Source organism: Sphaerodactylus townsendi, linkage group LG13 (assembly GCF_021028975.2).
Source record: "Sphaerodactylus townsendi isolate TG3544 linkage group LG13, MPM_Stown_v2.3, whole genome shotgun sequence".
Taxonomy (NCBI): Eukaryota; Metazoa; Chordata; class Lepidosauria; order Squamata; family Sphaerodactylidae; genus Sphaerodactylus; species Sphaerodactylus townsendi.
The window spans coordinates 14,555,023-14,581,048 of NC_059437.1; the positions used below are offsets into that span (position 1 = coordinate 14,555,023).

The 26,026-nt window shown below is 45.9% G+C and overlaps 1 protein-coding gene across 7 annotated transcripts in view; it reads left to right on the forward strand.

The window, feature by feature from the left end:
• ENOX2 (ecto-NOX disulfide-thiol exchanger 2) overlaps nt 1-23,454 on the forward strand; it is a 34,545-nt gene extending 11,091 nt beyond the window's left edge. For all 7 annotated transcript variants that reach the window (XM_048514775.1, XM_048514777.1, XM_048514778.1 and 4 more), the window contains exons 3-15: nt 1,220-1,345; nt 4,460-4,615; nt 5,905-6,111; nt 7,295-7,528; nt 8,344-8,556; nt 12,895-13,001; nt 16,281-16,392; nt 16,811-16,989; nt 19,144-19,251; nt 19,831-19,875; nt 21,481-21,589; nt 22,413-22,498; nt 22,949-23,454. In XM_048514775.1, the coding sequence (XP_048370732.1) occupies nt 1,220-1,345; nt 4,460-4,615; nt 5,905-6,111; nt 7,295-7,528; nt 8,344-8,556; nt 12,895-13,001; nt 16,281-16,392; nt 16,811-16,989; nt 19,144-19,251; nt 19,831-19,875; nt 21,481-21,589; nt 22,413-22,498; nt 22,949-23,083 (1,817 nt within the window). In that variant the 3' untranslated portion in view covers nt 23,084-23,454. The remainder of the gene's footprint in view (nt 1-1,219; nt 1,346-4,459; nt 4,616-5,904; nt 6,112-7,294; nt 7,529-8,343; nt 8,557-12,894; nt 13,002-16,280; nt 16,393-16,810; nt 16,990-19,143; nt 19,252-19,830; nt 19,876-21,480; nt 21,590-22,412; nt 22,499-22,948) is intronic.
• Nucleotides 23,455-26,026: the final 2,572 nt, after the last annotated feature.

Below are 26,026 nucleotides of genomic sequence, written 5' to 3' on the forward strand. Positions count from 1 at the left end.
ATCAGATTAAATAATACTGTGTTGCTAAAGTGAGGATTCTGTAAAACACTCCTACCTCAGCCTAATAATGGCACAATAAAGTTACAATTTGACTTACAATTAGGAATATATATGCAAATACAGTGTTTAGCTTGAGAGCCGGCGTGGTCAAATGGTTAAGAGTAGGTGGATTCTAATCTGGAGAACCAGATTTAATTCCCCACTCCTCCACATGAGTGGCAAAGTGGTGAACCAGATGTGTTTTCGCACTCCTGCATTCCTGCTGGGTGACCTTGGGATAGTCACAGTTCTTCGGAACTCTCTAAACCCCATCTACCTCACAAGGTGTATGTTGTGGGGAGGGGAAGGGAAAAGATCTTGTAAGCCACCTTGAGTCTCCTTGCAGGAGAACAAGGTGGAGTATAAAGCCAAACTCCTCTTCTTCTTTGTGCCATGTAATAACCAGAAGTATCCTGCAGAGAGTAGAACAGACACTTGAAAAAAGTGGGGAGTCTTGTCTTGGACATTAAGATTAATAAATATGTTAGAATGATGCAGCATTACACTAAAATATGCATATTCATAGGGAGACCCAAAGGGGGGCAATTTCAAGTCCTTTCACACAAGGAATAAGTCAAAAGGCCTGAAACTCAGCAGATCCCGCAGAGGCTGATGAGATGGGTATAATGGGGGATTCCAATTCACCATGGGCAGTCGTCTTTGGAGGCTTTTCTAGCACTGTTGTGCTTCAGGAGGGCAGTCAGAAGTCTCAGGAAATTTGACGGGAACTTCATTGAACAGAAGAATCAGTAGTAGAGGTCACTGGAACCATGACAGGATGCCTACCAGGTGTATTTTGGGAGATTCCTTTGAAGCAGCTTCACCTGCTGAACTGCAATATGGACACTGGGCAAAAGGGCTGCAGAAAACTTTGACAGACAGGTGTGTCTGTTCATGTGCTACTTTTAAGCTGCTCTTGCACTAATCTCTAATTTTGATTCAGTATCCCAATTTTTGGAAAGGGATTTGCTTCTGGTAAAATTTTGCCAAACACCTTTGTGTCTGTACATCTGTGCTCTTGTAGCTGACTTCTGCCCTTTGCCCTTTACTGTTTGTTTTTGTTGCCTTTCACTGCCCATTTTATTGTTCTGAATTCTTTTTTTTTTACTGCTTTAATTGGCATGGGTGTTGATAATTGTAAGCTCTTTGAATCATTTGGTAATAATCCTTCTCTCTTCAGACACTGTCCAGAATCTGGAATCCCCTCCGATGGACTTGGGCATATCTGACCCAGCAGCCTGGGCCACTGCAATGAATAACCTAGGGATGGCTCCAGTGGGAATAACCGGGGAGCCAATTTTGCCTGGTAAGTGTTGCTCTTGTTCAAGGGTAGCCACTACCCTTAACAGTACAGGTCTGTGGGAGTATTGAAAAGGTTAACGTTCACAAGTACACAGAATCCGTGTGTTGTGAAGGCTCATCCCCACGTTCTAGATCAGGGGTACCCAAACTTTTTAAACAGGGGGCCAGTTCACTGTCCCTCAGACTGTTGGAGGGCCGGACTAAAAAAAACTATGAACAAATTCCTATGCACAAATGATTGTAAAATGTTTGATTTCACCTTTCAGCCTTTCTGTCATGGTCTATTTTTAGAACAGTGACCAAAGTATGTCAAGTACAGGGTGGGCTCCAAATATTGTTGGGGAGGCTGTGGAATACCTTCCCCTGTAAAAAAAAGCAGAACTTTCCCAATGAAGCATTCCATCTAACCCAGGATCAGGTATCTTCCTGGGTTCTTTCCTCCCTAGCAGCCAGCCAGCGATTCGCCAGCCTGGCTGATGCCAATGGGAGTGAGGCAGAACAGAAAGCCTGAGAGCAACACATGGAGTAGCTGAGTGGGAAGGGCGGAGCAGGTGTTGCCACATGTAAGGTTTCCAACTCTGAGTCAGAAAATGCATGGAGATTTGGGGGTGCCATCATGTAACTGCAATCAACAGCCGTTGGGGCCAGTTCCTCCTCTCCCTCGAGCCCCCACTGCACATGAATGGAGCCATCGCTGCCATGCCTGGTGGGCCGGATAAATGCCTTCAGGGGGCCACATTTGGCCCCGGGGCCGTAGTTTGGGGACCCTGTTTTAGATCAAATGAATATGTGAAACCAAAGAGAACTTGGATTCTAATGAAAAAAAAGTGCTGTCAATACTGCTAGAGACTTTTCTCTTTCTCAGCAATCAGGTTGCGTTACTAAGGAGGTGCCAAGACAAAAAAAACACAAACTTGTTCTGTAGCCAAGTGAAACTTCTTTAGCCATTAGCCAGATTAAATCTCCTCTTTGTATGGTTGCTGTGTCTTGCGTGTCCTAGTCTAAAATCCAAATACTGAATTTTAATCGATTGTACTGGGTTTCTCTCTTGCTTTTGCTCTTCCCCTGTTATACAATCTACACATCCTAATTTGCTTGAATTCAGAATCCTTTCTGGAATACACCTGATGTTCAGGTGCCAGCAAAAGTACAGGCAGCCAACCATTATGTGGGGATCCTTAGATTTTGGCTGGCATTGGTAGCTGGGCAGAAAAGAAATCTGCTTGCCACAGATCAGAAAGATGTTCCAGTCATCTCTTTCACCCAGCAGGACTTGGGATGAGGGGCAAGACAGTGCTCCCCTCCCCATCTATGAGCTGAGCGCAAGACCTTTTGCCCCTTGTCCCAGGCCCCGGAGAAGTTTAGAATGCATTGTACTAGCTTGCTGCTTTTGGAGTCTCTTCGTGCTTGGCATGAGGCTTTGGAGATTCCCCAGATCCTTTAGGTCTGGGGGATCTCCCAAGAATAGGCAAGATTCTTGCTGGTAGTGAGCTGGCAAGTACGCTGTTGGACCCCTGCCAGCCAGCTTAACACTGGTGTTCCTGTGTTACTAATTATGAAAAGATGACTTCTCCAGTGGTGAAAAAATATCAAGAGAGCACTGTTGATAGCACTTAATTTATGATGTGCTTTGAATATTTAAAGTGCCCTGCAGTGCTGGTTCAACCCATTCTGAGGAGGAAGCCAATTTAAAATCCTGCAAAGTTTTGCTGTCCTCCTTATGTGTCAGTTCATACAAGTGCATTCATACAAGTGCACATTAACCCTTGCAAGACAAGTAACAGCTCCAAGATCAGGAGAGCAGTACAAGGTGATGGTGGTGGGTCCTGATCTGAATCAGGACCCTCCTCCTCAAATAAATGCTATTATCTATGGAACCCACGCCAGAGATCCATTCACAGTGCTGAAGATCTGTGGCCCATTAGGCATGGTGAGGTTCCTGTGGGCTTCACAGAGAATTGTCCAAGGAGTCTTCGTTTTGGGGCATGTTTGGCATTATTACCCACTGCCCTGTTTACAGCAGGGCAGGCATTACCCATCAGATGGTTTATTGCTTGGGGAGGGGGGGTATGTTTCGTGGGTTTTCTATCGCTCATGTGTGCATTAATTTTTAATATAATATTTAATTTTTATCTTTAATCTTATCAATAGATCGATCTATCAGTATCAATAGATTGGTAGATCAATCGATAGATTGATATATCAACATAAAAAGGGTTAAAAAAAGTAATGGCAGTGTGCAAACTATAAAACTGCAAAAGGACAACGTGAACAACCATTTGCTAAGCTCCCCAGGTCCAGGATCATCTGTCTCCCAACGTGCTGTAAACCCAGGTGTCAAGACCAATGGGCTTCTCCTGGTGTGGTCACTGATTGCTTGTGTAGAAAAACTACAAGGCTGGAGACATCCCACTTTATCAATCAAATGCAGGATGTTTGGACTGATCAAATTGGGTGTTTGGACTGATCTAGTCATTATTTTTACATTTTTTTACTATTCGCATCGATTTATCAATCTATTGACATGGTTATTTGATTTTTTTAAAGTTTAAAGATCTAAAGATATGCAGGAGTGGGGAGGCCACGGGCAATAGAGTTGATGCAGCAGAAGCAGGAAGTAGTCAGCAATAGGGGGAGGGGAAGCGTTCAAAGCAGCGCAAGGGAGTGGGAGGGGTAAGATTAGGCGGGCTGACTATGGGTGGAAGGAACAAGTTTGGGGCAAAGCTGAGCCCATGGTCAAACCTGTCCCTCTCTGGCAGCGAAGCAAAATTAAAATCGTGCTATAAATGGATTTGCTTGCCACAGAGAGAATGGAAAGTGAAAACGGGGCTAAGGAAATACGTCCAGACAAGAGATCTTTCCATGGCGGTCATTCGCTTCCACCATGCTGCAAACAGCTTGTTTGTAATTGGCCTGTGAATAGATCCTCCAGCATCTTTCTGGTTTTACCATCTGTCTCTCAGATGTGAAAAGTGTAGGATGATTTAGTGTGCCGCAGAGATCCCCCTCCCTGTGATTATGGCCTCTGGATTCTACTTGGAATCTTAACTGGGCCCCTGGACTATTGTAGGTGGAAGGTTTGGAGTTGCAGTCTGCCTCACTGATCTCTCTCTTTCAGACTTTGACCCCACCCTTGGGATGATGACAGGGATCCCACCCATCAATCCCATGATGCCTGGTTTAGGGATAGTGCCGCCACCAATCCCTCCAGATATGCCAGTGGCTAAGGAAATTATTCATTGCAAAAGCTGCACCCTCTTCCCACCAAACCCAAGTAAGTCCTGTCTTAATCCTTACAAATGACCCAGTGTGGGATGGGAAATTTTGAGTTGTTAGAAAAGGGAGCAGAATGGGACACGATGTCTTGGTGTTGGGCTGGAGATTCCTCCATAGATCTGGTCAGAGTGTTTTGTTAGCTTAGCTTAAGGCAGCCAGAATAGATCTTGGAATGTTAAGAGGTTAGAGCCTTTTGAAGTGGAACGGTAGTTGGCAGGTCTGCAGTGTCCAGCTTTAAATTGTTCTTATCCTTAAGAGACAAATTGTTCAGCCAGCTTTTTCTTCTCACCGTCTGTCTGTGATCATGTTAGCTAAGTGGAGAACTAATTGTGAGAAGTCAAAGCAGCATTCAAGAATGTCACTCAGTCAAAGGAAGCCAACGGACAACGGCTCAGAGCTGTGTTCTTGGGCCTATCCCACAGGGGCTGAGTGCTCACGGGGACATGTGGGGTCACATGCCCCTGGATGCATGCCAGCTGGTCATGTGGGGGGAGGAGAATCGCCCCACATACTCCTCCCCTTGGCCCCACCCCGCCAGGTTGCTACTTCAGGGTGCCCCTTGGCCTCGGCCCTGCCTGGCAGGGCTGGGCCAAGGGGTGGCACACAGCAGGATCTTGCCGGCAGGAGGTTAGTGGGGCGTGGCAGATGGGTGTGCGTGCCTTGAGCAGGTGTTGCCCCAGGTGCCGCCCCCCCCTTACACCTCTGCTACCCCATCTTCCCCTTTTCTGATTGGCCCTCTTCATTTTGTAATATCTGGAGGTTTAGAGTCCCATTCAGAGAACATATTGAAAGCAGAATGATTAACTTGTTCATATAATATTCAGATGGTTAACCTGCAGGACAGAGCAATGTCCTGCCATTGCTGATATTGGCTGCAAGTGGCAGATTGCAACGAAACATGCACAGATGTTTTCCAAATATTTTGCTTCAACTGTTGCAGCAGGTAAATCTATCACACTGGAGTGAGAAGATGGCCAAGGGAACGCTCTCCCTTCTACTTGTGTAACATTTGTGATGTTGCTGTCAGTGACAAATATTTGTATTTGACTGTTGTTTGTATAGTTTAACCAGCCACCAAGTGAACACTGTTCTGCTCTGGGAACTACAACGTGCTGGAGAAATATTCCGAGGCAGGCAGGCTATGACCCTTAGTTGGCCAGGCAGACTGGTCAAACCTTGGGACATTTAAACAAGAAACACCTAGCAGTTGTTAAATGTGCATATAGATGAATACCAGATTCTTTTGTTTGTGACACCCTTCTATATCTTAGCACTTGCTGTTCTTAGATCTTCCTCCTCCTACTACAAGGGAGAGACCTCCAGGGTGCAAGACAATATTTGTTGGAGGGCTGCCAGAAAATGGGACGGAAGAGACCATTGTGGAGATTTTTGAGCAATGCGGAGAGATCGTAGCCCTTCGGAAGAGTAAAAAGCACTTCTGCCACATCCGTTTTACTGAAGAGTACATGGTAGATAAAGCCATTTATCTGTCTGGTAGGTATTGCTGTGCTCTGCTCCACACACCAAGCTTAGAGATAATTTCATTTACGGAATTGCACAAGCTTTCTGCAACCATATCTGTTGTACCCCCTCCATTCTGTAGTCATCTCTCTGATGAATTCCACGCAGCAATGATTCTCCATGGTTTTCTTGCTAGAAGAAGAAGAGTTGGATTTATATCCCCCCTTTCTTTTTTGTAAGGGACTCAAAGGGGCTTACAAACTCTTTTCCCTTCCCCCCTCACAATAAACACCCTGTGAGGTAGGTGGGGCTGAGAGAACTGTGACTAGCCCAAGGTCACCCAGCTGGCATGTGTGGAGTGCACTGGCTAATCTGAATTCCCCAGATAAGCCTCCACAGCTCAAGCGGCAGAGTGGGGAATCAAACCCGGTTCCTCCAGATTAGAATGCACCTGCTCTTAACCACTACGCCACTGCTGCTGATTAATGCAGCAGCAACGGAGCATCCACTGGGCTGTTTCCATTGCAGGTTCCATGCCCCACTCCCCTCCCACTGTAGGGCTTTTTCTGCCCCTGCTTAATCAGCAGTTGATATATTTCCACAGTGTTTTAAGGTATGTCTATTACCTATGAATGTGGGGAGCTGAAAAAGCCCTCTGGTGTGGGGGATGCCATTGCAGAACACTGTGGCATAGAAAATGTGGCTGATGTGGGGGGCACCGGAAAAGATCTGCACTCACCTGTCCATGCAACATTTACCCAGCTTTCTGGAGTCTTTCCAAAAACTTTAGAGTCAAGCAGTTTTAAGAAAGATTGCTGTAATTCCCAGCAAAAGCTAGACAGTCCATGAAAGCATCACATCGCTGTGCTGCTCACCTTTCTTCTGCTGTTTCTGTCATTGCTGGGAGGCTGAGCTCACAGGCCTGCCCTGCCCCCTGCATCACAGCTGGGCAGTGCAGTGGAATGGTTACAGTGCAGGACTGGGACCCGCATTCAGATCCCCACTCGTGAAGTTCTCTTGACACTGTCTCTGAGCCTTCCCTACTTCACAGGTGTTAACTGCAAGGATAAAGTCGAGGAAGGGAGAATCGAATATGTCACTGTGAGCTTATTCCTTCGAGATGAAGTGGGGACACACACGTGTGCGTATGGATGAGGAGTAGGAAGTGCTGCCAAGCCAGGAAGTAGGGGCTGAAAGTTATTTCTGTCACTTTTAGGTTATCGCATCAGGCTGGGTTCAAGCACTGATAAAAAAGACACTGGGCGCCTCCATGTGGATTTTGCTCAAGCTCGGGATGACCTCTACGAATGGGAATGCAAGCAGCGGATGCTGGCCCGAGAGGAGCGCCATCGCAGGAGGGTCGCAGAGCAGCGATTCCATCCCCCCTCACCACCCCCTGTTGTCCACTATTCAGATCATGAATGCAGCATCATCGCTGAGAAGCTAAAAGGTATTTTGCAGTTTCATATAAGTAAGAACATGGGAAGTGTCCCACAGTCTGCTGCATGCTGGCTGTGGATCAGAGGCGGGGCCATACTGTGTGCAGCTGGGCCATACTGCGCCTGTGTGTAGCTGGGCCTTACTGCGCCTGGTGCACACTCTGCAACCAGTTTTCTGCCCCTCTGCCCCCCTCCACGGCACCCTGCGTGCATCCCCGGCGCACCCCCTCACCACACACACTTACCTTAGTGAAACCGTGCAGGCTGGAGAATCGCCCTGTTCCCTTCAGGCTGAAAACTGCTTGGTGGGAACTACACTTCCCATGAGACCTTGGGGCTTGCTAGGTCTCCTGGGAAGTGTAGTTCCCACCAGGCCATTTTCAGCCTGAAGGGAACAGTCTGCTTCTACAGCTTGCACTGTTTCACTAAGGTAAGTGTGTGTGTGTTTGGGGGGGGGGGTGCCACTGGGGATGATCCCCCCCGGCGCATGCCCGGTGCAACACGCACCCTCTGTCCCCTGGTAGCTCTGCCTCTGCTGTGGATCTATCCTTCAGAAGGTTAGCCTGGCCTGTGTATACCAGGGAGAACATTAGTCTTTTGTTCTTGTATTTTATTTGAATAATCATGTAGAAGAAAATTCTCATGAACTCTTGCTTTAATGCTAATTAGCCTGCCGAAGAAGGATTTGATCTCTTTGTCGAATATAACGTGTGATGAACCTGCATCCAAACCCTGAAATGAGCAGGTTTTTAAAAAATGTCCTTGCAAAAAAAAAAAGAAGAGCACCAGTACTTTACATTCTGAACACTCTTCCCTATTGGATCAGATGATTCCAAGTTTTCGGAAGCTGCACAGACTCTGCTGACCTGGATAGAACGTGGTGAAGTGAACAGGCGAAGCGCAAACAACTTCTACTCCATGATCCAGTCGGTCAATAGCCACATTCGCCGACTGACAAACGAGAAAGCTGCCCACGAGAAGGACATGGAGGAAGCAAAGGAGAAATTCAAGTTTGCACTGTCGGGGATTCTTGCCCAGTGTAAGTGTGAGCCTGCAGCCAAGGCTGCAAAGTCTGCTGCAATGGGAATCTAGCATTTCCGCCTTGTTTTTTTCCTGTTGGAAGGTAGGGATGTATGTGTGAGTGAGTGTGTGTGTGTGTGAGTGAGTGAGAGAGAGAGAGAGAGAGAGAGAGAGAGAGTGAATGAGTGTGTGAATGAATGAATGAATGAATGAATGAATGAATGAATGAATGAATGAATGAATGAATGAATGAATGAAGAGAGAGAGAGAGAGACCTGGTTCCAAACCCTGTACGAACATAAGAACTAGCCTGCTGGATCAGACCAGAGTCCATCTAGTCCAGCACTCTGCTATTCGCAGTGGCCCACCAGGTGCCTTTGGGAGCTCACGTGCAGGATGTGAAAGCAATGGCCTTCTGCTACTACTGCTGCTCCCGAGCACCTGGTCTGCTAAGGCATTTGCAATCTGAGATCAAGGAGGATCAAGATTGGTAGCCATAGATCGACTTCTCCTCCATAAATCTGTCCAAGCCCTTTTTAAAGCTATCCAGGTTAGTGGCCATCACCACCCTCCTGTGGCAGCATATTCCAAACACCAATCACACGTTGCGTGAAGAAGTGTTTCCTTTTATTAGTCCTAATTCTTCCCCCCAGCATTTTCAATGAATGCCCCCTGGTTCTAGTATTGTGAGAAAGAGAGAAACATTTCTCTCTGTCAACATTTTCTACCCCATGCATAATTTTATAGACTTCAATCATATCCCCCCTCAGACGTCTCCTCTTCAAACTAAAGAGTCCCAAATGCTGCAGTCTCTCCTCATAAGGAAGATGCTCCAATCCTTCAATCATCCTCGTTGCCCTTCTCTGCACTTTTTCTATCTCTTCAATATCCTTTTTGAGATGTGGCGACCAGAACTGAATACAGTAATCCCTTCATGAAGAAAAGTACTTGTCCGATTTCATCTGCTGGCCTCCCAACCATTAATCACCAATGGGCTGGTCACTTTCCGTTCGCCCCTTTCCCAAGTTTCTCCCATACTTGGACGGTCCTTTGAGTAAAGGGTCTGTATCGAGGTAGGATGGCTGGTTCTCATAGGTTTGTTTTGCTTTTGCCATCTTGAGTTTTCATGATTCGATGTTGACTGATTTATTTTATGAATTCATCTATGAAATGTTTTGAAATGTGTAGGTATGCTGCCCTGAGCCTGGCCCTAGTCAGGAAGAATGGCATATAAATTTAATAAAATGAAAATATATTTCTTGTTAATTTTTAAACCCATCCACCGTGGAGGTCCCCGGCCCTAGACAGGTCTGGCTGGCTGCCACTTGGGCCAGGGCTTTCTCGGCCCTGGCCCCCACCTGGTGGAATGAGCTCCCATCTGAGATCAGGGTCCTGCGGGACATTGGGGAGTTTTGCAGGGCCTGTAAGACTGAGCTCTTCCGCCAGGCTTTTAGATCTTGCCAGCTGGCCTGATTGGAACATCGTGATCTCCCATGGGTGTCTTTTAAGGGTTTTATCGCCATCTGTTTTTCCATTGCTTTTATTGTTGTAAGTTTTAATTGCTGCGGCTGAATGTTATATTGTTTCATTGCACTGTTTTATCTGCTCGTGTTGTTCATCACCCTGAGCCCTGTTGGGAAGGGCGGGATATAAATTTAAAAAATAAATACATAAATACATAAATGCCTGATAACAAAAGAAACAAGGGCTCATTCCGCACACGCAGAATAATGCACTTTCAAACTGCTTTCAGTGCTCTTTGAAGCTGTGCGGAATGGCAAAATCCACTTGCAAATAGTTGTGAAAGTGGTTTGAAAACGCATTATTTTGCGTGTGCGGAAGGGGCCAAAGTCAAGAGGCTTATATAGCAGTAGTCTCACTCTGGAAATTAAATCCAGATTGGGGAAAGCAGAGTAGGGCCTAGGTTGCCGAGGTATTTGTGCCTAGAGGCGACCGGTGAGCCAGAGCAGACCTCTTCTGTTCATAGCCACCAAGGCAGTTAAAGAGTGCGCATCTGTGAAGTTGCCTTCTGCTGAGTCAGACTGTTGGTCTGTCAAGGTCAGTATCGTCTACTCAGACTGGCAGCAGCACTCCAGGGTCCCAGGTGGAGGTCTTTCCCATCTTCTACTATCTGAGCCTTTCAACTAGGGGTGTCAGGGATTGAATCCGGGGGCAGGCAGATGTTCTACCACGGAGCCATGGCCCCACCCAAAAAGTAACCAGCTGATACTTCTGAACGTTAGTTGAGGCTGTCTCCTAATTTTGCAAGTCTCTTTCCCTTCTGCGTACACATACAGGGGATCCGATTGTAATTTTCCCTCGGCGGCATTTCTTGCCTAGCCCTACCTTTTCCGCAGGCTACTTCTGTGTTCACAGGAGCCTTGTACTTTTTGGGGATTGTGCAGAATATAGGCAACAGAGGTAGGTTTATGGCCAAATTATGCATCCTTTGGTCGGTTCAAGTTTCTGCAGGTCATCTTTCTAAATGGCAGAGTTAAGTCCAAGGTAATGTAAATTTGCATACACCCCTAGAATGTTTAATGCTTTTCTCAAACCCTAGATGTGCTCTGTTTTGCTTATGTATTTTTTTAAGAAGAAGAGTTTGGATTTATACCCCACCTTTCTCTCCTGTAAGGAGACTCAAGGTGGCTTACAAGCTCCTTTCCCTTCCTCTCCCTACAACAGACGCCTTGTGAGGTAGGTGGGGCTGAGAGAGTTCCAAAGAACTGTGGCTAGCCCAGGGTCACCAAGCAGGAATGTAGGAGTGTGGAAACACATCTGGTTCACCAGATAAGTCTCTGCCACTCAAGTGGAGGAGTGGGGAATCAAACCCGGTTCTCCATATTAGAATCCACCTGCTCTTAACCACCACAACATGCACTCTGGCCCAGGAATGACATAATATTTATATTCTTTTCTCCATCCTCTGGAGCCAAGTAATTAACCAGCTAAGACCCTGGAGATGGCAACATTGCATCTCACACCTGGGAGAGTCACCCCTTGTCCTTGATAGTTTTTTTAAAAGGTTACTTTGTTATAGATGACAATGCAGTATGACTTGCATTCTCCTGCAATGTACCAAGATAGTTCTGTATCTGTGTAGCTTGGATTTTAAATAGTTTTCTGTTGATGTAAAACTAATACGTGGTCCTGGAAGTCAAGAAGAAGGTATGGTATACCTTTTAGAGTAAATAGTCATTGAGGGATCAAGAGGAATATATCCCCAGTCTGAACCCCTTCATGAAGTTGGCACTAACCACTGTTTAAGCTGCATAAAGGTAATTATTCCATAAAACCAGCCAGAACCCTTTGGTGTGAACAGGGGAAAAGCTATTGCAGGAATAGATTTTAACTCTTTGTGCTGAGTCTCAGCTGAAGTTTGGCCAGATGTTTCCAGAATGACGAGGGAGGTGGGTGGGGGGATTTTGGTTACTCTTCAAGTTATGGGACAATGCATCACAATTACCAGGTTAGTATCAAGACTGTGTATATTCTGTTTAAAACAATTCCCCAGAATTTAGCCCAGGACTCTTTTGGTTTTGAGAGTTACTTAACTATGCAGATTTGCATTTGTGCAGGTTTTGCATGATTTCTGAATGCTTTGGTGAAGAAAAAAATAATGAAGCCTGCTTCCTGGTCCCTGGGAAACAAACTCAGCTTCTTTGGCTACGGAGGATTTTTAAACATGCAGCACCCATCAGCTTTCAAGTTTGTCCTTCTAGCAGCGAGGAACAGTAACTTAGAAAGCCAAAACTCCCAGCTGCTGAGTTCTGTAGTGCCAATCTGCAGTCACAAAGTTCTGGAATACACAGTTTTGATTGTGATTGTGAAGTGGCAGAAGGTTCCTCTATCCCCGTGGTGGCGAACCTTTGGCACTCCAGATGTTATGGACTACAATTCCCATCAGCCCCTGCCAGCATGGCCAATTGTAGTCCATAACATCTGGAGTGCCAAAGGTTCGCCACCACTGCTCTATCCAAATGTCTGGTTTCTTATCAGTGACTATTTCTTCCCTTTGAGTTTCCAGAGAAGCTCCTTTTTGGGCAAGTTCCCACGTTATGTTGGGACCTTCTTTTTCATCCAGGCAGTTTCCTTCAATAGCCTGGCCACTTCTGCCTGACTGGGGGGAGGGTGAGAATCAACAGAACTTGCCTGTTGTTACTACTTGCTGCCTAGTTGCGGCCTCAGAACTCCCTGCGTCTTTCTGGGCACCATCTCTGTTGTGGCCATCGCCCAGTAAAGAGTCATAGCAAAGAGACTGCCTGCTTGAACCCGCTCTCTTACTCCTGTACTCCTTTCTCTTGCCGTCTCTGGATGATATTGTGGCCTGGTTTTGCCTGCCGATTTGAAACCACAGTCGAACAGATAGTGGCCGTGTACCATTCTGCCTCCAAACAAAAGGCTTGGGACCATTTCACGAAAGCGCAGCGTAAGAACATCAGCGTATGGTGTAAGCAAGCTGAGGTTGGTACCTTCTTTTACGTTCCTTTTAGCTCCTTTTGGCCCACAGGCGTGTTCATTGGATGGATTTTTCTAGCCCTGCCACGCAGGGCCAGGTGCAGCAAAAGCGGAGGTAAGATCATAACAAGATGCAAACCTGGAAGGTTGAGCGGAAAGAGAGAGAGGCCTTTCTTGAAGATTGTTGGGAAGTTCCAGGGAATAACAAAGGATCCTGAACCAACAGTGAAATCCTATGCGGAGTTCCAGCCCCATGTCTTCAGTGGGCTTAGACAGGAGGAACACAGCATGGGATTGTACTGTGAATGCTAGTTGGAGTAGCATTAAGAAATTCATGGCATCTATGCATAGGAGGTTGTAATGGTACTTTGGTGAAAAGCAGATGTGGGCTTTTGGAAGCATCACAGGAGCCTTTTAGAAACTTGCTTTCTGGCAGACTTATGAGCTATGTGGAGCACTGTGATGTTGAGCTTAGATCTATGCATGGAGACCCCAAATAGCTCATGAACTACGAGCACGATCAAGGAAGGAAGTTGGAACAGAGGCTGGGTATCTGTAAACAGTCATTCTGAATTGCAATAACCGCTCTACATGTGGGCACTGAGGTACAGTTGGTCCCTTTTTCCTGCCCGTGAAGATACCAGATGAACAACTGTCAGGTATGGTTTTACAAAGCTCTGATGAAGGAGTTTGAGTCTCTGATCTGTCAGGTGTATCTGAAAAGGACAGTGCCAGGTGATTGTGTGGAGTGCTTGCTACTGAAGTCTGCACCAGCAACACTGAACATGCCAGTCGTATGTTGAACAGAGCCCAGCGGTGGTGATTTGTGCAGAGAAGGATAAGGGTGGATTTCCTAAAGCTGGGCAAATCCATTTTGAGACATTCCAAAGAGCCTTTGAAAAGTGTTGTTTGTGTGCTTGGCTGGCAGGCCTGCAGAACAGCAAAGGCAGGGAGGTGGACAAGAAGCCACACGGTGGAGGTTGAGCCCCTCTTTCCCTCTCCACCCACCTCCCTGGGCTTATTGACCTGAATAATAGGTTGGGAGACCTTGATGTGCCTTTGTACTTCCGCAGGCTATGCTTGAATCAGCAAGGCAATTTTATGCTCTTGCGTTCAGCCTCAAAAACCTCAGTGGCAGCGTCTGCCTTCGTAACATGCTCAAAATTTTCCTCCATCACCTGGTGATCGATGGGTTACCTTTTGCGTCATAACCAAGGGAAGAAAGCAATAGGATTTATGTAAGTCACAGCACACCAATTTTTTTCAAAGTTGGGGTACAGTGCAAATTATGGCATGCTCAGGTAAGTTATGGAGGCAGGTAACCCCATTGTGTATGGCAGTGATTGTCCTGTGGGAGTCTTCTTCTGGAATAGCGTTGGGGAATGGTGAATTAAAAGGAACTGTCGACTTTGGTCAGCCTTCCCTGGAGAGTAATCAGTATATTTGCAGTGAAGCCACGTTGGCGGCTTATTAAATCTCGAACACTTTTAAGTCTCAGTCTGCATTCGGCACAGAATTAAGCTCGATGAAGTAGGAGCAGGAACCTGAGCTTTGAAAGATGAGTTTGTCTCTCCAGTCTTAAACCGTTTGCTTGTGTGAATGTTACTTCTGCTCCACCTACTCCCACATTCCCTCAGTCCATTGTAGAGACTGCTCCTTCATTTGAAAGCAGAGCAAAGAGGATCCCCGGTGTATTATATAAGGATTTTGCTGAATACGACCCTCCGGAGAGAATACATTCCCTGGGCAAAGAGCATTCAAACAAAATAGAATTGATATATGTGCTCATGTACAAACCCTGCAGGGATAGCTGACAGTGTTACCTAAGCTCGTGGGAACAAAGGCTTCCAAATATCACAGGTAGTCAATGACCAATCTCACAAGAGTTGAGCCGGTATAATAAACCACAATCGGATTATAGATCAGGGTGTTTGTCAAATTAGTTTAGCTCACAAGGGTGACAGTGCAATGTACTAGGCACGGACTACTCACACCAACCTAAAGGTAAACTCTCTGTCTTATCTGCTTTCCATCATTCCAGTTCCTCAGGTTGGTGCTCTCAAGGCCCTGGGATGGCTTGAATTTAGGTGCAAGAAATGGTTTATTAAGTGAAAAGTTGGAGGAGTGAGGTCATCCCCTAATACATAGGTGTCAAACTCGTGCCCCTCCAGATGTTATGGACTACAGTTCCCATTATCCCCTGCCAGCATCGTCCTGGCAGGGAATGATTGGAACTGTAGTCCATAACATCTGGAGGGGCGTGAGTTTGACACCTGTGCCCTAATAGCTTTTTGAGGACTTGGCTAGAGGCAAAAACAGTTGGCAGTAAAGGGTAAGGTACAGGTAGCAGTGACAAACTCTTGCATTCAGCCCTGGTGAACACTTCTGTTTCAACTGGTTGTGATGGGTTTTCTTGGGTTGTGTGGCCATGGTCTGGTAGATCTTGTTCCTAACCTTTTGCCTGCATCTTTGGCTGGCATCTTCAGCGGTGTATCACAGAGAGAAATCTGTTACTCCTCTCTGAGACTTCCTTCTGTGATACACCTCTGAAGATGCCAGCCACAGATGCAAGCGAAACATTAGGAACAAGATCTACCAGACAGTGGCCACATCCCGGAAAACCCACCACAACCAGTTGAATCCTGCCGTGAAAGCCTTCAACAGTACACTTCTGTTTCATTTTGCACCCAAACTGGAGAATAACAGAACTGTATTTTGCCATTCAAGGAAAGGTTTAAGAGTCAAAGGAATTTCTCACCCTGGTGGTCGGGGAACAAGGGAAGATGCTAACTTCACATTTTTCTGCATGAGGTCTCCAAAATGATACTGCCTTTTTACACTTGGGGATGGCTGTCACAGGCTTTGGTTTCCTGGGTGCTCCAGGTGTGGATTTAGGATTCCTTGGTTAACATCTTTGGTCACTTGTGGATTTGAGCCACACTTTCAGTCTCTGTCTTTGTCAGTCATGATATTGATGAAGGTAAAAAGGAAAAGAATATAAATTATTCTGTACATCACATATATAAGTTTTAGCACTGATCTCTGGGGCAGGGAGGGAGAATTCTAGATTTCCAGGCAAAAGTGTCCCAGAATCTGTGAATGAATGTTGTAGAAGTTTGCATCCTCTGACTGTGCAAATGGTCGTGGTGTGCTTTGGACAGTGACACCTGTCATGACATCCTTGGCCTTTCCCCTCTCCAATTCTTTTAACCCTCCTACTCCTTGCAGGTTCTTAGCTGTGAGCATCACACAGAGTGAGTAACGGCACTTCCATTTGAATTCTAGGAAATCCGTAACATTCACAATGATGAGCTGATGGGCATCCGCCGAGAAGAGGAGATGGAAATGTCTGATGATGACACAGAACCATTGGAGACCAAAGAGATAGAAGAATCAGGTAGGATTTTCTAATTCAGGGCGGGTGGACTTCTTTTTGCTACCAGAACCACAGCGCCCTCCACTGGATGCCATCACTTGCTGCACCCCGATAAACTGGAATAATCTACCTCTACAAGTACAAATCCATATCTGTTACTACAGATCAGTGATTCTAACCTCAAATCAGGTATGGCAGCAGGGGCTGATGGGAATTGTAGTCCATGAACATCTGAAGAGCCCCTGGTCTAACTGGTACAACATGCTGGCTTTGCCCTGTGCTTGCTGGCCCTGGAAAAAGAGAGGTGCTTAATTGGTGATCCTTAGTTGCTCTGTTTAAAAAGGCATCCAACTCCCATGCTAAAATGTGTCAGGTTGCACTCAAAGATGCCCGTCTTTCACAGTGGTCATCTTGCTTCATTATTCCTTTCCTTCCCCAGCTTTAATATCTCAAACAGAAGCTCTCAAAGAAGAGAACGATAGCTTACGTTGCCAGCTGGATGCATACAGGAATGAGGTGGAGCTCTTGAAGCAGGAGCAGGGCAAAGGCCGCGATGAAGACTCAACGAAGGACCAGCAGCTAAAACTCCTCCAGCAGGCTCTGCAAGGCATGCAACAGGTAGGACTCCTCTTTGTGAGGCGAGCAAGCCACAGAAGCTTTGAAAGGGTAGCTGGCTTCGTATGGATCTCTCTATTATGCCCAGTGGTGTACCGCTAATGGGAACATGGGGTATCCCATGTCCCCGGGTGCACGCCCATTTGTCATGTCTGGGGGTACCAAGTGTTGGCCGGGCCTTCGCACCTGGCCTCTCCTGAGGCACGGCAACCCAGCTGGCACCCAGTGGCTCACCCTGGCCCAGTGCACCACTCGCCAGACAAGCTGTTTGCCGCGGCTGCAGGCCGGCTCCTGCCCCCCCAAGGGCCAGCCTGCAGGGAGGCCGGAAGGGGCGGGGTTCAGTGGCCCAGGTGGCTGCCGTGGCACCCATCTGAGCCACCCCCATGAACCCCCCCCCCCCGGCCTCGCTGCTGGCTCCCATAAGTGGGTGGGGGGGGTGCAGGGAGCTGGTCATGACCCTGGGCACCAATTAGGCCCAGTAGCCACTGATTGAGCCTTCCTCCCCCAACTTCCCCCAAGTTAAGCTGTGGTGAAGCCTGCAGTCCTCTCCTTATCCCTTCCCCAGGTTGCATGTAGAAATGCACAATTATTCAGAAGTAGAACCTTGGAGTCAAGCTGTTGAGGCTTCCGAAGCATATAGAAGCTAGTCAACTTTCAGAAACATCTGAAAAGATTTAGTTCTGTTCTCCAGATATATTCCTTGCCTGTGGCCTTCGCCTCCTTAGCTCTTCAGCCCTTGAAAAGTTGTTTTCTCCCTCAAATGGCTCCACCTTTTCTCCCTACAAATCCCTCCTCAAAAGTCACTTTTTCTGGGAAGCCTTTGGCGCAAACCCATTATCCGCATCCCTGTCTGTAGCTAAGCTGCTCCACATGTGATTCATTTCATTTCGTAAACCTTTAATAGGCATCAATAAATACAATATATGAAATTCAAAAGCAGTATAAAACATCTGAACACGTGTGATTGAACTAGGAATGCAAAGTGGCTCACCCCATTTTCCTGTTTTCCATTTTATCCTTCCAGCAACAGGGGGGCCTCAGAAAGTGTGACTCCCTCATGGTCACCTTGTCCCCATCTGCCCCCTCACTTCCCTGTGAACCTCACCATCGTTTCTTCTCCCTTTGTTGTGTTGGTCCAGGGAATCTGGCTTGTAAAGTGCCATGCATATGGATAGCCAGTTACTTTTCGGATGTCCTTTAAATGACCCAACCATGTGGTTTCCAGAGCTGTGCCATTTGCACAAGCAAGGACCTTTTGGTTGGGTCAGTGAGCAATCTTCTAACCTTGCAGAAAACCACTCATTGGCTGGAACTAAAATGCCCAGTTCAGGCAGTTGTTGAAGAAATGCCTTCTGTGTTCTTAAAAACAGCAGAAGGCAGAGGAGCTGCAGGTGCACCCTTTCCTCCCCAGGATAACTTACATAAACTTGGATTGGTAGGTCTGAAGAGGCTGTGTGGGTGGATTTGGCCGTTTCCTAGTATCTCCTTTGATGATATTTTGAAAATTGTGTGAAGAGAGTTTAAAAGTCACCCAGTGCAATTCCACATGCACAATACACACGACTTGGAACGGTTTCCTTTGGAAGTGCCATGCATTCCTTAATAAATCATTACACGATCTTGTTCTGGTCCGCTTCTATGGTACTGCCTTTTATAATGGAGACGTACCTTCAGAATATGGATCTTGTTCCAGTTCTTTGAAGCATTCAACAACAACAAAAACCCCGCTGTCCGTAGGAAGAGTTCCCCGCCTGGGTTATATCTTATACCCACTTGACAGAACTTCTGCCTTTATTGGTGAGATGACACGCCCCCCCCCCCCGCCTTCCAATCCTGCCTGTTCTGCAGTGACAGAGTTCCTTCAGATCCCCTCTGAACAACCATGTGCTATAGGCATTGCTGTCTTCCCTGCCTAAGATAAAAATGACCCAAACAACTAATCATACCTGCTTGACAGGGAGAATCAGGGAGAAAGGCATGGTGTGGGAATGCTGATTCTTAGGTGTCTGGTATGAATGTTGATTTTGCACTATTCATTTTTGTAGTATATCTGGGCTCTCCCTTGGAGGCTGAGTGCTCTAAAAATGTAAAGCAGTCCATGTTTCCTAATTAATACTAGTGATGCTATTCTGCCCCCCCCGCCCCCCCACCTTCCAGCATCTTTTGAAACTTCAAGACGAATGTGAAAGAAGAGTTGCTGAACTGGAAAAAACTAAGGAAGAAAAACTTCAGCTAGACACATTGATTGAAAGTCTGAAAGAAAAGGTAGGAGCTTTACAATGTTGGCTGTGCAGGCTGGCTCCCTTTTGGATACTCTCATGCTGTGCTGGGCTTCCTTTCACACATTGTGCGTGATAATAATTGAATTCAAGAGCCGGGCCCAAATATTTGGTATTCCGGTATCCACAGTATCATCCTCAGCTGCTTTAAATGCATGGGCTTGGGTCTGATGGAGGATTTCTTCCCAAATTTTGACTGGTTTCCCATCTCCTGCCACAAACCTCTGACCAACTCTGCTGCCCTTGGGGATCTCTGCCAATGCAGCCCCGGTGTGTGGATTTGGGCCCCCTTTGGATAAGGTTGAAAGTCATTTTTTGATGCAACATTTTTTTTGGTGAGCTTCATCCCATTCCATCAGACAGAGCCGTAGCGAGGGAGAACTGCACCCGGGGCACGTGAGTGCCCTATGCCCGTCACGCCCCTGCACACCCACGCCATACCCATGCACCAGCGCATGTCTGGTGCAAGATGCCCCCCCGCTCTTGGGCATTATGCCACTGCCATCAGATGCATGAAATATTATTGAGTCTATGACTGATTTTTCTTTTCTTCAACCAAATATAGCAAGAACTGGCAGTTGGGAGAGACTCCAGTGACCACCAAGACCATGTAAGTTGCTAGGGTTTCTCAGTTTTGAAGTGGCAACACTTCCACATCTGGATTTCTATGGGGGCAGTTCACATTTTTGCCTAACCTCCAGATAGGGCAGCAATCGGTTTTAAGTTAACATTCTCTGCCACAAGTTCCTGCGCACTGAGGAAAAAGGCATAGCTGCCATTGTCTGAGGCACAAAATAACTTGATGCTGCTTTCTGCTTCAGAAAAGATGCCCCCGGCTGCCTTTTGGCAGTTTCTCCCTTTTGAAGTGGGGAAGAGCAGCTGTGTCAAATAGGTCTCCCCTGTGAATGGCTGCTCACTACCTGAGACGTTTAATAATAATATAGAGTTCCTATTTACTAGATTTTCCATGATTGCTAATGAAGCACTAAAAGCCTTCAAACTTCATTTGGGTATTGGTCTTATTTGTCTGGAATCAAGCACTTCAAAAGGGAGAGACTGCCAAAGTGCAGCTGAAAAAATCTTTGGGGAGCTCACAAGCTGGACATGAAAGCCGTAGCCTTCCTCTATTTGGCCCCCTGGGTTTAATAGTCAGATGTACATTACCTCTGTACATATGTGTGATGCAGTTGCATCCTGTAATTCCAACAGGCAAAATCACACCAACATGACAGCTAGCTTTGATCTCCGGATGGAGAAACCGGAAGGGCTATGGAAATTTACCTAACACAAAAAATAGAAGCCAAATGGGCACTTCAAAGGGTTGGAGCGCCGCATGGCAAGGAGGGGAGTTTTCCTGAGGGGAAAAGACAAAGGGGAAGGGGCATTCTATCATGGACCTAGCCCTGAGAAGCATCTCTCTTGGCTTGAGGTCTAAATAGGAACAACAAGACTGTGCTTAGCTGAGAAGTCTCTGAAGTTTATTTTTATTTCTTTGTTTTGAATTTTCACAATAAAATCCTTGAGAACTCAGACTGGTTTGGAGTTATTGGAAGAAAGGACCCAGGTTTTACAGAAACAAGCGTGGCTCTCCCAGGCTTGATTTCGTCATATAATAGCAGCGATAGAGGAGTTGACCTCCACTGATCCTAGCTATTCATCATAATATGAAAACTTCATTTAGCTGTTACAGCTTGCCCGTCCTTTGTGAATTTTGTCTAATCCTTTTTCTTTGTGCAGCCCCACTATATTAGTGAATTGCCTTTTTAGGCTTGAAGTGAAGGTTTCCATTCTTTCAGTCCCGAAAGGACAGTTAATTGGCTTTTTTGAGTGATCCAGACTTCTACTAACAGGAGAGAGATTGTGTATTTTCTGGCTTGGAGAAGCATGTAATGGTGTGCGTACAAGAAATATCCTGTATAAACTTTGGGGGCATCCAATGTATGCAAAGGCAGCATCCAGTTTACGTGGATAAATCAGTATCCATTTCTGTGTTGTGCAGTCTTACATGAGCAATCTTGTCTGAATTCAGAAATATTTAACTTCCCCCGCCCACCCCTGTTTCATCTTTCTCCTTTTATCAAATCTATCCTATACTTTTTACTAGTTGCAGAAAGGCCCAGTGTGGTGTGGCCACTGGTGCAATAAATAACTAATTGCTGTAGTATTGGGAAATAAATGCTTGTGCCACAAACCATGTGCCTGTGATTGTTTTCAGGTCAGCAACTTGTCGCCAATCTGCTCAGTGAACCAGGAGAAGGAGAGCATGCTTGAACGAGGACTCCCCAGCAGCCCAATCAAGTCTGAGAGGGAAGCATTACTAGTGGGTAAGGACTTCTGGGTTATAGCAGCCTTTGATTCCATCCTTAGAGATGAACCAACTAGATTATCTTGGTTGGGAAAACCTCTGTAATATTTTTGCAGTGTGATCAATTTAAATTAAATATGTACTTCAGTCTTTGTAAAGCTTCCTCTTCTTCCGGGTTAATTTTTCATCAAGTTGCCTTTCTTCCATGGGGTGGGGAGGGCAGTTTTAAGGGCTAGGATTTTGTGATCTCAGAGTACTCATCATGTCAGTTCTTTCCCACTGTAATACTCTAAGCTGTGAATCCTTTTGTCAGCCTACCCTTTTGGATGGCTCTGGAATGTTTACATCTATATCCTGATATTCTGTGTCTGCTAGAAAGTTACTTGAAGGCTTGAGCATTCAGTGCCAAATGTTATATCTAACATAAAGACTCATACTTGGCCTCTGTTAGACTTGTCTATGAAACAAAGTATTCTTAACATGATGGTATAAGAAGTGAGCCCTCACTGAGGACTTGGTACATGAAATTCATGTTACTTGGGCATTTCTGAAGCTACTTCCATTATACTGTGCCAAATCCTGGGCTCCCTTTCCTGCTCAGTGTAAAAGTGTTTTCACCAGAGACAGGTGACTGCTGACTGCCAGTTTGCTCTGGGAGTAATTACAGCAGAGGTGTAGCTCCAAGGGGACAGGGGTGGAGGGCGCGACGCACCAGGTGCGCACCCCTGTGGGGGTGTGGCGGGGGCGGATGGGGCCATGGCAGGGGCAGAGGACGCACCAGTGCACTGGGTATTTCCCCCCCTTGCTATGCCTCTGAGCTTACAGCAATGTCATTTCTGTAGGAATCATCTCAACCTTCCTGCATGTTCACCCATTTGGAGCAAGTATCGAATACATCTGTTCCTACCTCCAGCGGCTCGATAGCAAGGTACGTGCTGGCATTTCTATTTACTACACAGATTAAAGGATATCAAATACTATTCTGTGACTTGAAATCCTCTGGGAATTTTACTACATCCCAAGTTGTGCCCATTAAAGAGTCTTTCCTTTAAGCCCCTGCAGATAATTTATTTCCCAAGTGGTGGAAATTATGCTGATGGTTATTTTTACATTAATTGGAAAGATCAGGAGCTCTTGACTTCCCTTTAAATCGGAAGTGATTAAAAGTGGTGTGCGAGTTTTTGCAGATGGGAGGTATCCAGAATTTCCTACAGATGCACAGCGGACCTGTTAATAACCCTAGTCAGTTGGCATGTTTTCGTCCAAAATTGATGTAAAAAGAGGTCAGCTTCTCAGAGTAGCTCCAGATGCCATTGTGTGAGTGTGTGATTCTTTTCACTGAGCTATTTCTCTGCGATTCATTGCTTTAACTTTGTAGATTTGTGCTAGTGAAGTAGAAGCCGTCATGATGCGACTTCAGCACACCTTCAAACAGGAGATGAGTGGTGTCGGAGCCAGCCTGGAAAAAAGGTGGAAGTTCTGTGGCTTTGAGGGACTGAAGATGACAATGTAAATTTGAAACTTCGGACTTCGGCAAACATCCTGGGTGTGCAAATTGAACAAGCTTGCAATTCTGCTGCAAGATGGATTTGTCCACGGTGCAGCCACTGCCTCATTTTGTAGAACCGCTTTGACAAAACTGGGGGCCAATTTGTAAGGGCTGTAACATTCTTTTTTTCTTTTTGTATTGAACTGAGCCCTTTGGGTGTATCCTGGCGAGTTCTCCAGTCAGTTCTAACACTGCTGTTTGAATCTTTGATACTTTTCCAAGAAATGCTGTAGCTCAAAACATTGTAATAGCTTATTTATTTGTAATATCCTCAGACTCCTGTTTAAAACGTTTTTACTTTTGACAGCAGCTATAAAATCTGAGTAACCACAGAAGTAAGACCTTTCTTGCCTTCTAGCATTTTCTAGTAAATATTTAAGGGTTCTCTTATTTATAAGTAGAAATGGTTGCTGTTCTATGGCAGAAAAGATGAATGTTTCTTGTACAGATTTCTGTACAGATTTCTGTACAGACTTGTACAAGATTTCTTGTACAGACGTATTTCTGCAAGGCCCGCTTTCACTTTCCATCCTCTTTGCGGCAAGCGAGACCACTTATAGCATGATTTTAATTTTCTTTGCTGCCAGCATAGGACAGATTTGCCAGTGAACACAGCTTTGATCCGGACCTCTTCCCTTCACCCACAGCCTGCATAGCCTCACCCCTCCCACTCTTTCGCACTGCTTTGCACACCTTCCCCTTTGCCCCCTCCCTGTTGCCAACTCCTTCCCACTTTCTTGCCTGCTGGATTGTTTTTTATTGCCCATGACTTCCTCTTTACTGTATCTTCACCTCTTTCCAAAAATTTTAATTGCTCTCATCGACATGTTGATAGATCAGTATAAAAATAACCCTAGTTGATCCTTCCAAACACCCAACTTGCCTGTGTATTGTCCCCCATTGTCCTTATTCCTTCTCATTGATCAACAGACTGGGATGTCTCCAACCCTCCTAGTTTTTCACACAAGCAATCGTTGATTCGAGACCACACTGGACGCTTGGGAAATTGGGAAACTTAACAGAAGGGAGTTCACCATGTCCCTTTGTGATCTGCGTGCTGCCGTTACTCCTCCATTACCTCTTGCCATATAAGATAATCAGTGATTGGGAAAAATGCGCAGATGCCGTATTCAAAAACTTTTCTGTAACAGTTTGTTTTTTTTATATTGATATTTCAATATATCAGTATTAAAATTTTAAAAATTAAATTAAAAATTAAAGAATGCACGTGTGATAGGAACCTACAAAAACAAGTGGAGATCCCCTCCCCTGGACACAAGCACAAAGCCAGCTGATGGGTAATGCAAACAGGGCAGTGGGTAATAATAGCAAACATGCCCCCAGCGTGAATTCTCTTTGGGGTCAAGGGAAGCTCGTTGTGCGTAGTCAGCCAAAGAATGAATTTGGAAATATTAGATGGGCTGGACTTTTCTGTATTAAAGCAGATAAAATACAGGCATCAAGCATTTTGTGCCAAGAGCTGTAGTTGCTCTGTTTCCTTATGAGGCTGGAGTTAATATTGCAGCAGTGAGTTTTCAGATTGAAAAGGTTGCAGGGGCTAAGATACTGAACCACACAAGAGGAGTTCCCCCGTTCTCATGAATTCATTAGGTGGTCTTCAGCCAAGCTCTTTCTACTTGGGACTCCATTGCAATGCGGAATAATAAAACTGACCTGTACAGTTCTTGTAAGGATCACAGGAAGATAGCACATGTGCAGTGCTTAACTTTCGAAAGCACTTTATGAATACTTTGTGATTTATGCATATCTGTTTCTGTCGAGAAACCAGAGAAGACCATTGCCTTCATCCCTTGCTTGTGGGTTTCCTGAAAGTATCTAGTTGGCCGCAGAGGGAAATAGGATGCTGGGGTTGATCCTTCAGGGCCATCCCATTCAGGCACTGACCTGACTCAGATCTGTTTAGCTTCCACACAGCTGCCCTACATGCATACCTTGGGCTACATCAGTACTGACAAAAACGGCAGCAGTCAGATAGCACCACCAGAAGGGGCACAATGCATGTTCATTGCTTGTGCTGAATATTTTCAACATGTACCTAACTCTTGGCTTTTATTGAAATATCAGCTGAGTATGCTTTTAGGGCAGACCTGAGGATTCTACTGAGAATGTGTTGAAATCAATATGGTTTCACTAAAAGCTTCAGACCTGTGTCCTTTCTGTAGCTATTCTTTTTTTTTGCTATACGTGGTATATCTTGAATATCTGTTGTTTCCCCACCCCTCAGTGCCATGCAATCCAACTGCATCTCCAGAACCTCTTTCAAGATTCTGCAAACTGCAGGCTAGGACAGTGGTCCTTTCATAGATTGAAGGCATTGAAGGCAAGATTGCGAACCATTATATAGTTTCCACTTTTTTTGGCAGTGTTTTATATTTAGACATGTGTCTCACACACTTCATCCAAGAGGGGACCTAAACAGGCTCATGATGTCATTCTCCCTCCATTTTATCCTCACTGTCACCCTGTGAGATATGCAAGTTAGTGTGTGTCCATAGCCAGCCAGGGCGAACTTCCACGGCAGAGCAGGGATTTGAACCCAGGACTCCCAGTTCCCAGACTGACCAGGGCACCATCAGAGTCTACTGTCAGTGTGTATACTGGGATCCTTCAGATCTTTGATCTCTGGCTTGTCTGCACATCCTAAGCACAGCAGCAAGGTAAGGCTACTCAGCAATTGATTCCTCCAAATTAATGACCCTTGAATTTGTTCCGCACTGCATTCATCTCCTCATGTTTTCCGATCTACAGGTTTGGCCGTGACAGTGGTGATAACACTACTAACCCCTCTGTCACACAACAGAACTTGTGCCTCTGTTAGGCTGGTCCACTTTTGTGGATAAGATGCTTGGGCGCCCCCATCCAGATGAGGGGGTGGGGGTTGAATGC